Source organism: Agelaius phoeniceus, chromosome Z (genome assembly GCF_051311805.1).
Source record: "Agelaius phoeniceus isolate bAgePho1 chromosome Z, bAgePho1.hap1, whole genome shotgun sequence".
Lineage (NCBI taxonomy): Eukaryota > Metazoa > Chordata > Aves > Passeriformes > Icteridae > Agelaius > Agelaius phoeniceus.
Window position 1 is genome coordinate 62746246 of NC_135303.1, and position 15641 is coordinate 62761886.

General features: G+C 41.9%; 1 protein-coding gene across 9 annotated transcripts in view; it reads left to right on the forward strand.

Moving 5' to 3' along the window:
* Positions 1 to 9921: 9921 nt before the first annotated feature.
* Positions 9922 to 15641, forward strand: part of NFIB (nuclear factor I B) — a 170657-nt gene continuing 164937 nt past the window's right edge. For all 9 annotated transcript variants that reach the window (XM_077171104.1, XM_077171107.1, XM_077171105.1 and 6 more), the window contains exon 1: positions 9922 to 10252. In XM_077171104.1, coding sequence (XP_077027219.1) covers positions 10223 to 10252 — 30 coding nt within the window. In that variant the 5' untranslated portion in view covers positions 9922 to 10222. The remainder of the gene's footprint in view (positions 10253 to 15641) is intronic.

Sequence of the window (15641 nt, forward strand, 5' to 3'; positions counted from 1 at the left end):
CTTTTTACTACAGTGGCCTTTCTGTGAGAAGTGGGAAGCTCCTACTTGAAAGCTGGTGGGTCAAGAGCATTTTTTCATGTGTGCAAAATGATCTATTAATCCAAAGCTATGTGGTTTTCTCAGCTGTCCTGTTATGAATAAGAATGGCCTATGCCAATGCACACAATCAAACTGTACTGAGATCCTGCCTACTGCATTGTTGCCTAACGTGATCCTTGTTTGCTCCATCTATCCCATGACTGGACTTCTTCACAGACTGGACTGTTGAACCATTGATTCACCAGGTCTCCTTTCACTCATTTAATTTTCCTGTCCTGTCAGGTAGTAAGCAAACCTTGAAAACACAGAGATTTTAAAAAAGTAAATTTACAGCAGCATCTTCAAAAATAATGTATCTTGAAATATTTTGTATTTCTCACAAATTCTGTCGTAAAGATGTCAAATAATTCTTTGTTATTTGTTTTAGTGGAAATTCTGCAAGTGAGTCTATCTTCCTCCAGATTGCTATCTGCTCATACACAGATGGGTAACCAACTTGATAACAATTATCTATGGAAGAAAACTATTTACAATCTTTTCCTGTTTTACCCATTCTGAATGATAAAAAGTATTAAGTATATAGATATTAAAGCCTCAGAAGAGCAAAAAAATTCCAGAATCAACAGAACTTAAGGTCAGCCTGTTACAAAATATATAAGCCATTGATTACATTTATAGAGAAGAAAGCCTTAATCAACACATGTTAGTGCTATGGAACACAGAAATCAAAAGCAATGGAAATTATACGTAACACAAATTTTGAACTTAAAAGTTCACAAAGGTTGCTTATGACCATCTAGTTGTAAGCTAAAGTGATAGAGTATGACAACTTCATGCAATACAATTTTTCTTTCTAAAGGACTGAAATATTTATTTCTTTCTTGATGTCATTATTTCTGTCATTTGATAGAATAAAAATCAATTTAGCAATTGTTTGCTAAATCACATGCAAGTTAGGCTTAGCAAATATATGGACTCAACAAAAACAACCAACCAATCAACAAAACAGAGAAAGCTGCAGAGAGTAATGGGATTGTCTACCAGAAATTGAATCTTTGTTAGCAATCACAACAGCAACACCAAAATCAAACATAAGGAGTAAAAAAAAAAAAAGCCTCAAAACCTAAACAAAATATTTCTAAAGTTCTTGCAAAAACTCTGTTAAGCATTGATGACTAGCACAAATTTTTAATTGTGTGCAACTTTCAAAAATAAAACTTTTATTCTGTAAAAGAAGGGAAAACATTTAAAACATGTTGTAAAAAACAACACCTGCATTTGTCATTGGGAAAGGTCTTTTTGTCATTGGGAAAGGTCTGCTCTCCACTCGACTGACTAGCTGGCGTAAAGTTTTCAAAATCTGCCACACATTGCATGAACAGTCATTTCTCCTGATCACTGAACAAACAAATTCATAATTCATTTTTTCTAGGTTTGACTTCTTTGTAAAAGGATCAAAAAAGACAAACTCTGAAAAATAAAGCAGAATTCCACAGTGATTGGTCTTAAGTATGAAAGCTTATATTTCAATTTTTTTCCCTATTTTATGGCAATTTCTACTTAATGTTAAGTGTAGACTGAATTTTTAGACGCCTAAACTGTTTATCTCGAATCAAACAAAAGAAAACTAACTTCCTGAGAGGCCCCCACTCTCCCAGCAATGGCCTCCAAGTAATTATGAAGATTCTTTACAGTTTGTACTTGCCAGTTTCTTACAGGAAGGAATGTATTTGTTATCTGATTGATTAAAACTCTTCACACACTTTTACCTCATGCACTTTTATTTATTTCATTGTAAGTGCTTTAATTGTGTAGGAAGTTTTAGATGTGAAATCCTTCCTCTGTGAGTTTGCCTTACTGCCGTCGGGTTTGGACTGGAGAACAATTCCTCTGGAGCGCAGTTAATCCTACAGGGAGCGAGCAGTGTGATGTGATAGCTTATAAAAGATGTCATCTGAAACCACGAAATTGCACAACCTGTGCGCAAAAACCTTCCTAGGAAAAAAAAAAAAAAAAAAAAAAAAAAAAAAAAAAAAAAAAATCCGTACTTGCCTAGCGTGGCCTGAGAGGGCTAAACTAAAGTATTATCCGTCCCTGATCTGCGAAATCCCGCGGCGGCCCCGCTGCGTGCGGCAGCCGCCAGGCGGAAGCGGAGAGCCGCGCTTCCCGCGGGCGGCGGCGCAGCTCGGGCAGGGATGGAAGAGGCGGAGGAGGAGGAGCAGCCCGGGGCCGGAGCAGATCAGGGCCGAGCAGCCCGGGGCCGGAGCTGGAAGGAGGTCGGGGCGGCCCGGGGCCGGAGCTGGAAGGAGGCCGGAGCTGGAAGGAGGCCGGAACTAGAAGGAGGCCGGGGCGGCCCGGCCGCTACGCTCCGTGCTCGCATGAGGGGCGAAGGGGGAACGCGGGCATGGGCGCGCAGAGGCGTCCCTGCCGTAAAAATAAACAGTTATATGTGTGTGGTTATATAGGAGTTTAAAATTTGGGTTGAGGCGGGGAAGGAATTCTTGGGCCGGGTTCAAGTCAGACGCCACTGAAACGTGCTCTGCAGCCTGGCAGCTCAAGAAAGGAAAGGAGACTGGGAAGAGAGGAAGAGGAGGAGGAGGAGCGCTCTGCCCACAGGCTGTGACTTTAACGCCTTTTCCCTCGCTCACTCCACGAATTTTCATCCCTCTCCGTGTCAGGCAAAAAACTGGCAACAAAATAAATCCAAAAGAAAGCCAATAACCAACCTGAGCAAATAGTAATAATGATAGTAATAGCAATAGTAATACTAGTAATAATCTCCACCTCTTCCCCTAAGAAATCCCCTAAAACATCCCAAACCAGCAACAGCAAACAAAACAAAACAAAAAAACCCCATACACCCCATCCAAAAGGGGTTTTACCCAAAAGGTAAAAGGTCATTTCTGGAAATAAAAAAATACAAACAAAATACCAAGAACAACGACAGCAAAAGCACAACCACAAAACCAACAACAACAACAGAAAACAAACAAATAACAACAGCAACAAAAAAACCCCAAAAAACCCCAAAACCACTGAGTCCTTGAAAAAACTGAGATGCATCCAGAAAATGTGAAGCCAAAGGCCGAATGGGATGTTGCAGATTTCAAGATCTCATTTATTTAATACAATACACCACAATGGCACACGGTGTTTGTATTTTTACATACATATATATATATATATATATATATATATATATATATATATATATATATATATATAATTTTTAGTTCAATTGACTCTTCTTTTGTAATTCCTCCAGGCTGAGATTGTGTCTCTGTGGTTTCAAAGTGGATGTTATACCCTATTCTCAAATGCTGATACCACTTCTGCTTTACAGGATAAGATATAAGTGGTTTGTATTTGGCGCTTTTTTTGGCAGCTTTTCCATGTGGGTCACACTTTTATGCCAGAAATCAGTTGATGGGAGTTTGCATCTAAAAGTGCTGAACTTGGCATGTTTCCTGCTTCAAGTTTTTCCCCCTCCCCCCTTTTCTTTGGCAGACAACTATCAGTTAAATGCTGGAAAGGATTAATGCAAATGCTACTTTATTGGTACCTAACAGTCAGATCTTTCTTTCTTGTTGCTGTAGAAATTGCTTCCTTACTCACATTTTAATACAATATTTTCTCTCTGGCTGTTTTAGCGGTTTTTGTAGTTAATGGACTGCAATTTGAATGTATCATGTGGAGGAAATGGCATTGCTGCTGTGTATCGTCTGCTCCATAAATTGTCTGGGGGCTTGTGCTGGTCTCTTTCATGCCATGTAGCAGGATGCAGTGTTAGGGTGACATTACTGACTTGTTTTTTAAAGTTACTCTGGAGGGTTTCTTTTTGTTCCTTCGCCACCCCCCCCCCCCCGCCTTTTTTCACTGCTGTTTTGTTGTAGGACCTGTGTGTGTATTTTAATTCATTCCTTTCTCTTGCGTGTCTGTTTGTATGTGTGTGTGCGTGTGTCTGCTTTCCTTCTTGTCCTCTCTTCCCCTGTGTGTCTGGGCCACATTTTAATGCACAATATCCCATCCATTAAGTTGTGGTTGAATGCGGAGTGTGTGAGGACTTGGCAGCTCTCAGGTTGAAGGGGGCGGGGAAGCCAGTTTCGACTCTGACACAAGATGCCGATGTGGCGTGATCTGAATTATTATTAGTTCTGTGAACATAGCCATCTTCTCCTCCCGCTGCTGGAAAGAGCTGCCATTCAACTTGTGACGGGACAGACAAGATTTCCAGCTTTTTTTTTTTCTTTTTTTCTCTAAAGTACAGTAGCTGGCAGGGAAAAGGTGCCAAAACACACAGGATTAACTCGTAACATTCTCTGAAGCGGTTTTGAGCTGCAACGCTTGCAATTTTAACATTGAATCACAAGAAAAAGATCAAGCACTACTACTACTATAAGTCTAATTTAGGCAGACATTTAAATCCAGCTTCTACATGCTGCCCCCATCCCCACTCCATCCCAATATTCTCAAAATCTGGCAAGTGATATAAACTGCCAAAAAAGAAATGTGTTGGAATTTTGTGGTGTTGTCGTTGCTGTTTGTGTCCAGGGCATTTGAAATCAGCACATGTGAATTTTTAAAGAATTTACTGTATTGGAAAAAGAGGGTTTCATGCTTTTGTAAGGCCAAGGATGTGACCTGCAGTGAGGACAAAAACTGCACAGTTGTGTAACCCAAAATGTTGTGGTTTACAGCTTTACACTTGAGGTTTGATGTTTTTATTTGCTGGTCTGGGAGCTGTGGGAAACTCAAGTATTATAGTCCCCATCAAACCATATGTGGACAGGGGTCAAGCGCACACACCCGTCATATGTATGTGTGTCTCTGTTTAGAGTTAGTAGTGTATTTCTTTCCTTTTCATTGTATATATGCACACTTTCTATCTGATCATACATATACATAGTTTATGTACAGTATATGTTTCTTCCTACCCCCCAAAACCAAGTAAAGAATGCTAGTAATTATAAGATACATAATTTTTTTGTTGTATGATACTGTACTGGCTTAGAAGTTGTACTGACTGTTGTTTACATTTTAAGTCAAAAATAACTTAAAATTCAGTCTCATGTGAAGCATATCAAGGCCCTATAAGCCAAACAGTTTTCTTATTTAACTGTTTTCTTATTTAACTGTTTATGTGTTTGTTTTCTCTGTATTTTTGTGCATATACATATGTTTATATATACATATATGTCGCCCTACACAGACAATATTCCTGCACTAAAAAAACTATTGAAGGCTCTGCTTATGCCAAAGATGCAGAGGTTTACTTTGTAGGTTAATATGCTTGTACAAGAAGACTTGCAAGGCACCATGATAGAATCATACAAATATAATCACCATCAGGTAACAATATAATATAATACATATAATATAATATAATATAATATAATATAATATAATATAATATAATATAATATAATATAATATAATATATATAATAGCTTAGGTTACTTGTTGTGCATAAGGGACATTAACTATACTCTATTTGTGCTCAGTATTTATGCATGTATTCAAGTAATTGTTTATCGAATGGACATGTGTACTGACATTTTCTAACAAAGGGTGAAAAAGGAGTTAACGATATTGTTAAACTAGATAAAAAACTTGTGTCTTGGATCACAAAGACCTCTCACATAAGAGTTTTGATGCTAGTTCTCAGATATTCCATACTTTGGATGAAAAGGCATGTGCCAGAATCAGTTCATTCTGATTTCTATAAAGAGACAACTGGAATTTTCATGAAAACTTGATTTCTTAGAAGCTCAGTATGTGTATGTTTAGATATTTGGCCAAACTGTCCACATTTATTCTGAGATAATCTTAGGCTTCACGCTTCAGCATTAGTGATTCCTTTAGTTTTGTTCCATTAATAATAGTCTTGTGCTCCAAAACTTGAAAAACTTAAGCAATTGCTCAGCCAAAGGACAACAGCTGAAATTCTGGTCTAGGCGGGATATAAGTGGTCTAAATGGCCTTTCTACATTTAGTGCAAGTTTGGCATGCGAGGGTCTGCACCACTGGCATGAAACTGCCCTGGAAAACTAGGGTGGGTGGAGGAGAGTGAGCCCATCTGCCCATGGTGTCAAAAAACCTTTGTGGTTCTTTCCTGTGAGATGAGCATCTCAGATCATGCAGTGTGGGCAGTGGATGTCCTCCCATCCTAGCCACCCTGCCAGAGCTTAGTGGGGGCAGGGAGAGCATGGGAGCAGTTCCCCAGTCTGGAGAATGCAGGCTTATGGTGAGCTTTGGTATCTGCCACTTACTAATGTGAAAGCTGCCTTTTCTTCCTGAATGTCCATTTCTGTCACATGAAGGTTTCTAGCAGCCGTGTGCAGGTGCCTAGCTCTGTGTGTGTGTGTGTGTCTAAGCAGTGTTATCTGTTTGCATATTGCATCCCACCTGAGAGTGGGATCCCTTAGGCCAGCCTGGCCCTGTGAAGTCGATGGGCTAGGATTAGTGTCAGAGAACCAGTCTCAGTGTGTCTCACTGGGAAGGTCAGATGACTTTTATTTTCTTAATTGCCCACATTGAAATGCTAGTTGAACTTCCAGATACAGCATGATGTTGGCATAGCTCTGGCAGTGAAGACAAAAAGCAATTGTCCTCCAGCCTGGAGCTTCAAGGGTAGAGAACTTGCAGCATTAGTATGTGGGGATGGAGAGAAGGGTCTTGGGGTGGCTGAGGAAATAATGCAAGTCAGAATTTGAAAGTAACTGAACCACTTTCTTACAAGGTCTCCCTGCATGGCAAGGGCCAGCCACTATGCCTACTGTCCTTGCTGCATTAATGCCATATTTCTCCAGGCTAACCCAGTTACCACATACCCTTTTAAACATGCCTCTGCAGCAAAGTGATAGGGACTTTGTTATGATTTTCATGTAGTTCTTTATCCATTCTGAAAATCTTTAGCTTGCTTTTCTGGGAAAGGAGCTGAGGGGTTGAGGTGGGATGGAGGAGGATGGGGGGGCATAAGCATGTGCATACATGTGTATCTGAGCAGGGTTCTCCCAGGACAAAGCCTTCATCCTTTATGGGTTCCCACTGGGATTAACCAGGAGCAACAGAGCCAAAACATGTTTGGGTGCCCAGTACAGCCTGCTTTCTGTGATATACTGGGAGCCTTTGGGTCAAACCCGTGGGCAAACCAATGGCACCATGTACCACACCTGCCATGCCCTAGAGATCATACAGAGGACAAAATGCTGCTTGAGCCATGCTGGCTGGGCAGTTCCATTTCCCCCAAGATGCTTTCATATGAGAAGCCTGTCCAATCCTGGCCAGCAGACTGGCTCTGGGGGTGGGGGTATCTGGCTTTGCCTGTTCTGCAGCAGTGCTATTCTGGGGGATACGGGCACATGCTGTAGGGCTGTCTGTGCTCATCTCCCACCTTGTGCCCTCTGGGTAGAGATGCAAACCCACCCTCAGCCAGCTCTCATGGCAATGCAGACACAATCTCACACTGACTCCCTATCCCTTGCAGTAGCAAAGGCTGTAGAAAGTGACTGGTTTCTCTCTGCCATTACCTCCCTACATTTGTTTTTTCCTGCTTGCCAGACTGCCAGGTAGTTCTTGCTTTTAGTGCACAGGACCCTAGTGCAACTGTAATCTCTTGGCCATACCAAGGGAGGGAGTGGGGCCTTCTGCAAGCCCTGCCTGGGAAAGGAGAGACTTCTCTCATCTATGCAGCTCACAGGGGCAGCCTTGCTGATGTGGTGTTATGGATTTGGTTAGGTTGCCCTCATCCTTATGGAGGGATGAGAGTGATAAAAGGGACAGAGGAGAGTTATTGTCATTTTAAATCAGGTCCGCAATAATGGCTTGTTGTGTAAGAGTTCAAGCACTCAAAGAGGTGTGTTCAAGGACACCAGTGCATTTGTGCCAAGAGGAATGTCTTTTATGGTAAATTAACTCCAGTTAAATAGAATACTTATTCAAAGGGAAACTCCATAATTTAGAGCTGGCATTATCAGCTTTTTGTGTCTGGGTAGAGGGAAAAACAATGGGATTTTGGGGGTATTTTACACCAGATATAAAAATAAGTTTTGCTAATTATGGTTAACCCCAAGTTTTTGTCATTCATCTCTGCCTAAATGTATGTCCTTAACTTGTCCCTTATCAGTACAGTCTGTAGAAGAGAAGATGCACGACGGTTGTTTGACCCCTGCAAAACTGAGGGTACTGGGCAAGAGTAGCCAGCCAGAAACCGAGCAATGGGGATGGGGCATGGATTCTGCAAAGGTTACCGCGTTGGTCTCTTGCTGTTTCCTTTGACATTACCTGTCTTGTACGGGGTCTCTCCTTCCCCCACTCATCCCCCTGCTTCTTTTGGTTTGTAAATTTATGGGAATTGCAGCTGGTAGCCTTGGCAAGCTCCCCTCATTAAGAGCCCTCTTTGAAAATGGGCTGTGTTTGAGCATTTCCCTAATGAGGACAGGACGGGGTTAAAAAGTGACCATTTCATGGTTGACTTGAACCTGCTTACTTTCCTTGATGTGTCGTTGTGAAATGCCTGACGTGAATAAACTCTCACTTTGGGCAAAGAGGAAGTCAGCGGTCCCTCCGGCACGCCGCCGGGGGCTGCGCAAGGGCAGCGGGAGGGAGCGCTGCACTGCCCGCAGCGGCGGTGCTGGGGCCGGGGGCCGCACACACCGGACGCCCCCTGAGCTGGGCACAGCACCGCAGCCCGCCTCACAGGAGCAGAAATAATTTTCACTCACTGTTTTCCCCCCATTCCCAGCTCCCCTGGTTAAAGCTGCCCCCGGAGAATGAAACCAGACCCTGGCACCCTGTTGCCGCCCGGGAGCCGGGTCCCCTTCGCAGCCCCCGGCCGCAGCCGGCGAGGGCGGGGACATCAGTCTCCGGCGGTGCGGGACAGGCTCCCCCCGTTCGGGGAGGGGGGCGGAGGGGGCTGCCCTCCCCCGCGTCTCCCGCCGAGGGTGGGGGGAAGCGGGGGCGCCTGAGCCCCGCCGCAGCTGGCAAAGTCGTACCCCGAAAGAAGAAAAAGAAACCTCTCGCAGATGGCAGCCCCCCCCCACCCCCCCTCCCCTTCGCCCCCGCAACTTTCTCCCACCAGAAGAGCGGGAAAATGAGGGAGGGATGTTTGCGAAACGTGCTCGTTCCTTCTGCAGCGTTCGGGGGTAATGAATGCAGAGGGAGGGCAGAGGAAGGGGATCTGGTGGAAAAGGAATGTGTTTGCAGGAGGAGGAGTGTAAACGGTGATTGTGTAATTAAATAATTAAACAAAAATACTTAAGTCTCATCTGGGTAGAGAGCTGGAATAGGGTCCACAGGGTGTAACTGGTGAATTTTTCAACTTCCAAGTTTTGCGGAGTCAGGGGCGGGGTAGGGGGGGACACTCACGGACACGTAGAGAGCAAATCGGGTGGGAGCGCCGGGGAGAGATTTATCGTTTGAATTTCCAGGAGATCATTTTATTACGGTGGCCGTTTGGAAGGCAGTCTCTCGCCGCTGCCCGCAGAGAGAGGACGGGCGGGCGAGCAGAGGCTGCCGGAGGAGCCCGCAGGCCGCGCCGCCCGCTCTGCCCGCCCGAGCGCGCCCCCGCCTCGGCGCGCCCCCGCCGCACGGTCCCGACCGCCCGGCGAAGTTTCGCTTGCCATCGCTGTTCGGGAGCCTCTTGCTCCGCTCCGGGCTGTAACCTTGAACTTTCGAAAGCGTGGTGACAGTGTCGTGTTATTACGGCAGCACCACCAACTTCTGAAGAAAGAAAAAACACCGCCCCCCCCCCCCCCCCAAAAAAAAAAAAAAAAGGAAAAAAAAAAAAGAAAAAAGGATAAAAAAAAGCCAAACAAAAAAATCCTCCCGCCCACCCTCCCAACCCCCCCCCCCCCCCCCGAGTCCTTCCCCCCTCATCTGCAAAACAACCAGCAGCAGCAGCAGCAGCAAAAGCAAGACTCCTGCGCCGCCGACTACAAGAGGGTTAAAAGTGTAGATTGGATTTCACCCCGGGAAATCTAGCACACGGAGTGAACTTGAATCTTTGGCTATTTAAGGAGGACTGGGGTTTGTTGTGAAGTTGTGGTGATCCAGAGCAGAGCCCCGTCCTGATTGATTTCATCTTCCTTGAGTCTCAGATGACTGTAAAATGAATAGATGAAATTATTCCTTTTTGAGGCTTTTCTTAGGGGCTCTCCGGGCTGCGTGTTCTCAAAGCGAAGTCATGATGTATTCTCCAATCTGTCTCACTCAGGTATAGACGCTTTTATTTAATTTATTTGTTAATTTGTTTATTTTCACGTGTTTGTTGGGATTTTAAAAAAAATATGTATGTGGGTTATTAATGAGTCATTGCTAGTAGTTGTAACGGGTTAAAGCACAGTCGTAACTGTTTGTCAGATCCAAACTCCTCTCTCAGGAGGGAATATTAAAGAATAAACTGTACCACGCCATTGTTTTGGGGAGATCCATTCAAAGTGTCACCCGTAGACAAATGCTGTTAATTGTTGGTGCATAAGAAGTCAAAGGTTAACAAACTGGAAATGAGCATAATTATGCTAAAAAACCGTGTTTGAGAAGTATTGATTTGATTGGAATCAAGCGATTTGCACTCTTTTCAGCTCGCCTGTTTACACACAGCCTAATGAAAGGATTTGAAAGGAAAAGTGGTTTTTTTGACAAAACACGACCACTGGCCGGTGCGAAGTAATCCCGTCTTACGCTTAATTAATAATATGCAGGCTGCCAACAATGAGGGAGATGTGAGCGGGGATGACCAAGCTGTGCAGTGTTTTCTCGTTCGGTTCTACAAGGGCACGTCGTTTTCCCCCTCCCCGCTGAAGTGTGGTGCCGGCGGAGGAGCGTGCCCTCTCCCCAGCACGGGGAAAGACCGACCCTTTTCTTACAGCCGCGCTTGCGGCCGCTTTGCGATGGCGAGCGGCGGCTGTCACCGGGACGGACGGCGGGAGGGGAGCGGCGGTCGGCGCGGTGCGGAGCGCGGCGAGGAGGGCTGGGGGCAGCCCGAGCGGGGGTCCGCGCCGCGGCAAAGCGCAGATTTTGAAACTTAAGGGGTTTCGGAAGCATGTTTGAGAAGTTCACCGGGTGGCCCTGGAGCGTCCTCGGCCGGTGTACGGTATCGGCGAGCGAGCGCTGGGGCACCGGAGCCTTTTTCGGACGGTAAACCCTGTCTTCAAAGCCCGGGGATAGTTTTCAGCTTTCGTGAAAGTCTGTCTTAGGAGGATGTGATGTAAACTGATTAAGCGATAACTGCTTGCTTCTGCATTGGTGCAACAAATAGCTAAAGAAGCAGAAAATGTAGGAAAATAATGTCTGCTGCTGAAAATAATGTCTGAAAATAAAGGCTGCTACGGAGAGGCCAACGATGCACTTACAGTTGCACCGTGAATAAATAAGCATGATTTAAGTTATTCCGCAGTTACAAACCATTGTAATTCGAAAGGACTAAAGTATTCATAAATTGTGATTGAAGATGGAAACAATGATAAGGCTTATTCAGTGATTGGACACAGTCTTGCAGTTTTTTGGCTGACACATTTTTTATTGTTTATATTTTGTTTGGCATCTAAGTGTGATTGACTTAGATATGGATATTTTCAGTAAGTAAACGTGAGCTGCAGTGGAAGAAAGCTGGAAAAAAGTGTTATTGAGATATTTCTTCTTCAAAAGAGAAACATAGGAAGCATTTTGTGTAACAGAGACGCACATGCTTGCAGGTACACACATAGAAATAACTACTTAGCGTGGAATCTGTGGTTAGCAAAATTAATTCTGTGTAGGCTGTCCACCGTGTGGAATTATTGATGGGCAATAAGACCTCTGCATCAGAATATAAACCTGACAGTACAAGTTAAGAAAGCAGTTTTTGCATTTGAGAAACAGGTTTTCACAACCACCTCTTTTACAGCGGTATTTGACGATCTTGTTTCCTTCTCTAATGACTTTTTAAAAATTATATTTTCTTTTTGGACTCATTGATGTAATAGATTTCCTCATTCTTTTCAAATTTGTATTAAAATACTGCACTCAGGTGTATAAAAAAATGCTACATTGTACTTCTACTGCCATTAATCCAAGAAAGCAGTTTTTGGCTTTTGTGCATTGCTACTTTCTCCATAATATTTTACAACCATGCTCTACCATGTGCCATGCAGGGACAGTTAACATTTGGTAATACATACATGTAACACAGTTGCAACAAATTGATTTTGATTTGGAATCTTTTTCTACCTGCATGGAATGATAAGAGAAGTTTAGAAATTATTTTTTTTCTCTATGTAAATTAAAAATTAAACTGACACCAGTAATGAGAACTTAAATCTGGTATTCTTTATTTGTTTAAGGCAAAAGATTGATTCATTTCACTTGGAGTAGCAACTGCATTAAAGCATTACTGCCACAATTGTTCTCTCTATTGTATTCTCTGTCTCTAGGACTCTTGCAATGCTCATCGACTGTGGTAGCATAGGTTCAGAAGGAAATATTTGGGTAAAAGTAAACACAGAACACCTGTTTGGATGGAACTGCTTGTGAAAGTGGTAGTTCAGTTTGTGCCGAGACAGTGCTGAAGCACGTTTTAATAACAAGTCTAAATCCAAAGTACAGCTTTAAGACAAATCTTGTCGATTTGAGTGTTACCCATCACACTTACAATAAAAGTTTGGTGGGTGAAAATAACTCCAAGGTAGAAGAAAACTTACCAAATGCAATTTAATTTTGCAGGCTCCCTTCCTCAGTTTCCCACTTTCTCTATGTTTTGGAATGACTGGAAACTGGATTTATCAGTCTTGATGAGGCATGAATAGGATGCAGTTTACTGCATACCTTTTAGTGCTTGCTCTCTTGTGATATTTTTGCCATGGTTTATTATGTTACAGTAGTCCAAAATCTCAGAATATGTAGTATTTTCTTTTGTGCCTATATGTTTCACTAGGCATGAGAAAATCTGTGCAGGGAAGTTGAGTAGATGAAGCTTTCTGTATAAAATTTCCATACTTCTGCCCGGTGTATTTGCTGCACAGTCCTCAATTTGAGCTTTCATGGGCTGATACAAAGTTTAAAAGTGAAAGATAGGAGAAGAGCACTGCATATCCTCTTTATCTTTTCAATAAAGAAAACTTGGCCTACCTATTGTCATTAGATGACTGCTATTTTTTCCTTTCTTTACCAGGAACATAGATGTTGTATAGCAACTTAGATTTCAATTTAAATTGCCAGTGCACAATGGTTCACCTTAGCTATTTGATATGACATTTGAAAATCTTACTTTTATAAATCGCTTCATTGCAAGAGCAACTGTGGCACATGAGCAAGTGCCACAGAAAACCAAAAAACAATTTACTATTGCCTATATTAATATTAAGGAGAAAAAATAAAATTCTGTTGATATCTTTTTAGGAGATTTGGTGGAGAATGTGTGTGAGAATGTGATTAATTGCAAATGTCCATTTAGGATCATTTTTATGGGCACTTCCCTATGTCAAGTAGTAGTTTCATTTGAAAATGCTCCAGGTGCACAGTGAATAGCTCAAAAAATCTGATAAAATTTCTTTCAAAGAGAATGTTCTTTGCTGTGTTTCTTCTCAACACTTTTCACCTATATGTATGTCTTTACGACTTAACAATACTGTGAAAGAAAACCCTGAATACAGTTTTTAAAAGATTGGAGTTTCTGGTGTGCATGTTTTTGTGGGTTTTTTTCTCCCTATTTTTGAAAGGGAAATATTCAACTACTACAGACTGGAATTTAATCAGTGAAATTCTCTATAAAATTTTCATAGATATAAAGTGCTATAGTTTATTATTGTTAATACCAAATGCATTACCTCAAGGCATAGTCAATCTGAAATAATTTATTAATTTATGATGCTCTTCTTCAAAATTAAAACTAGATGTGCAATATTTTACTAAAGTAGAATACGTCCATGATTATTTTATTGCCATTTTAAGTTATAAATGCCAAAGTCTGTTTAGATGTAGGAGAAATCATTGTATTGAGGCAAAAATTAATTTCTCCAAAAGCTCTTCAGCCACCTGCCTTCACCCCACCTTTAGCCCCAGCTGTTAGAATTTTCAAAATCTGTAGTAAATCTGTTTTATTCAGCCTAAAATGAATTGTGAGGACTTAACACAGTATGGTTGTTATGCTTCCACTAATTAAAAAAAAAAAAAATTCAATACTTCAATTAAGATGACTTCTGTAGGAGAAAAAATAAACTTTCTTTAGTAGTTATAATTGAAAGGGAAAAAAGCATGGCATCAGAAAGCATATGAAGATAGGGAAGTCTTATCATGGGCTGTGGTTGCTCAGAGCAGTACTGCCTTCCCACACAAAGAACAGATTGTGGTTTAACTCTTTCCACGGCCTAGTTTTATGTACCAGTATAGTAACAGAATTGTTCAAATCTCTGCTGGAAACTACTAATCAGTTTAATTGTTGCCTTTGTAGGTCTTTGACAAGCATCATACTGCAATGAAATTGTTTATGTCCTGAAGTATCTTCCTATATTGCCTCTCTATTCTTTTTTTCCTTTCCCCCCCCACCTTTGCTTAATTTTTTTTTTTCTATGAAGACAACATGATCATAGGTAAACTGCTTGTAACTTTTCTATTGTTTTCTGTTTGATTTGAGGATGGTTGGAGAGGTAACTAGATCTAGTGGGTTTTGCAACATTCAGGAAATTTTGAAGTTTGTTTGAAATTCAAAGATTTAAATGTGGAATTCTTTGCCTGAAGCTTCTGCAATGGCAGTCTGCATTCTATAATTGAGACCATTAGTTATACTTTCATCATTTTTACCTAATGGAGTTAATCAGCCTATTGATTAAACATAATTCATTCCTTGTCTGGCAGCGTAACTAAAATAGTAGTTTGTTAATTGTATTCTTGAATATAATTGCATAAAAAAGGTTCAGTTTTAGTTTGATTGCGCTGTGCCACTAAGTATAATGAGCAATCTGCGTGGTATTTAAAACTAAATATCCCTACACACAGGAAGAAGGATACCTCCCCTAAGGTCTCCCTTTCAACCCAAAATATAGTAATGTTTGATAAGCAGATTGCAGTGTTTTAAACAGCAGACTTGTTAACGGAAAATAAGTTTTTGGGGAAGGTCTATTTAGATATTAACATGGATGTGTAGGATGGTACTTTAAGCAGACAAATGAAATTAATTTAATTGCTATAGGATGTGCCTGTAGACAACAACTAAGCATTACCTCCTTAATGCAATCCATATTGCTGCTAGGCAGAAGATAAGAACTTGCAGGTGAAGCCAGACAACAGAAAGGGTTATTTTGAAACTGTATATAAATGGCATGGATCTCACAAAAGCAGCATTGGACCAGCGGTGGACTCATAATGTCTCTTTGCCACAGCATGTAGAAACACAAAGAATGCAAAGTTTGTGCCAAGTTGCCATTTTTCATTGTACACCTCAGATTGATTTTTAAGGGGTTTAGAAAAATTGCCACACTCATGTGATCAGTTAGCAAATTAACTGACTCTGTGGGGCTTCAAAATTCACAGTGGAACTGCTGGAAGGACATAAATGTAATTTTTGTTCTCACCTTCATAAAGTCTTAATTTTACAGAGCTTCGGGGTGGTGGGAGGGAATCGAGAAGAG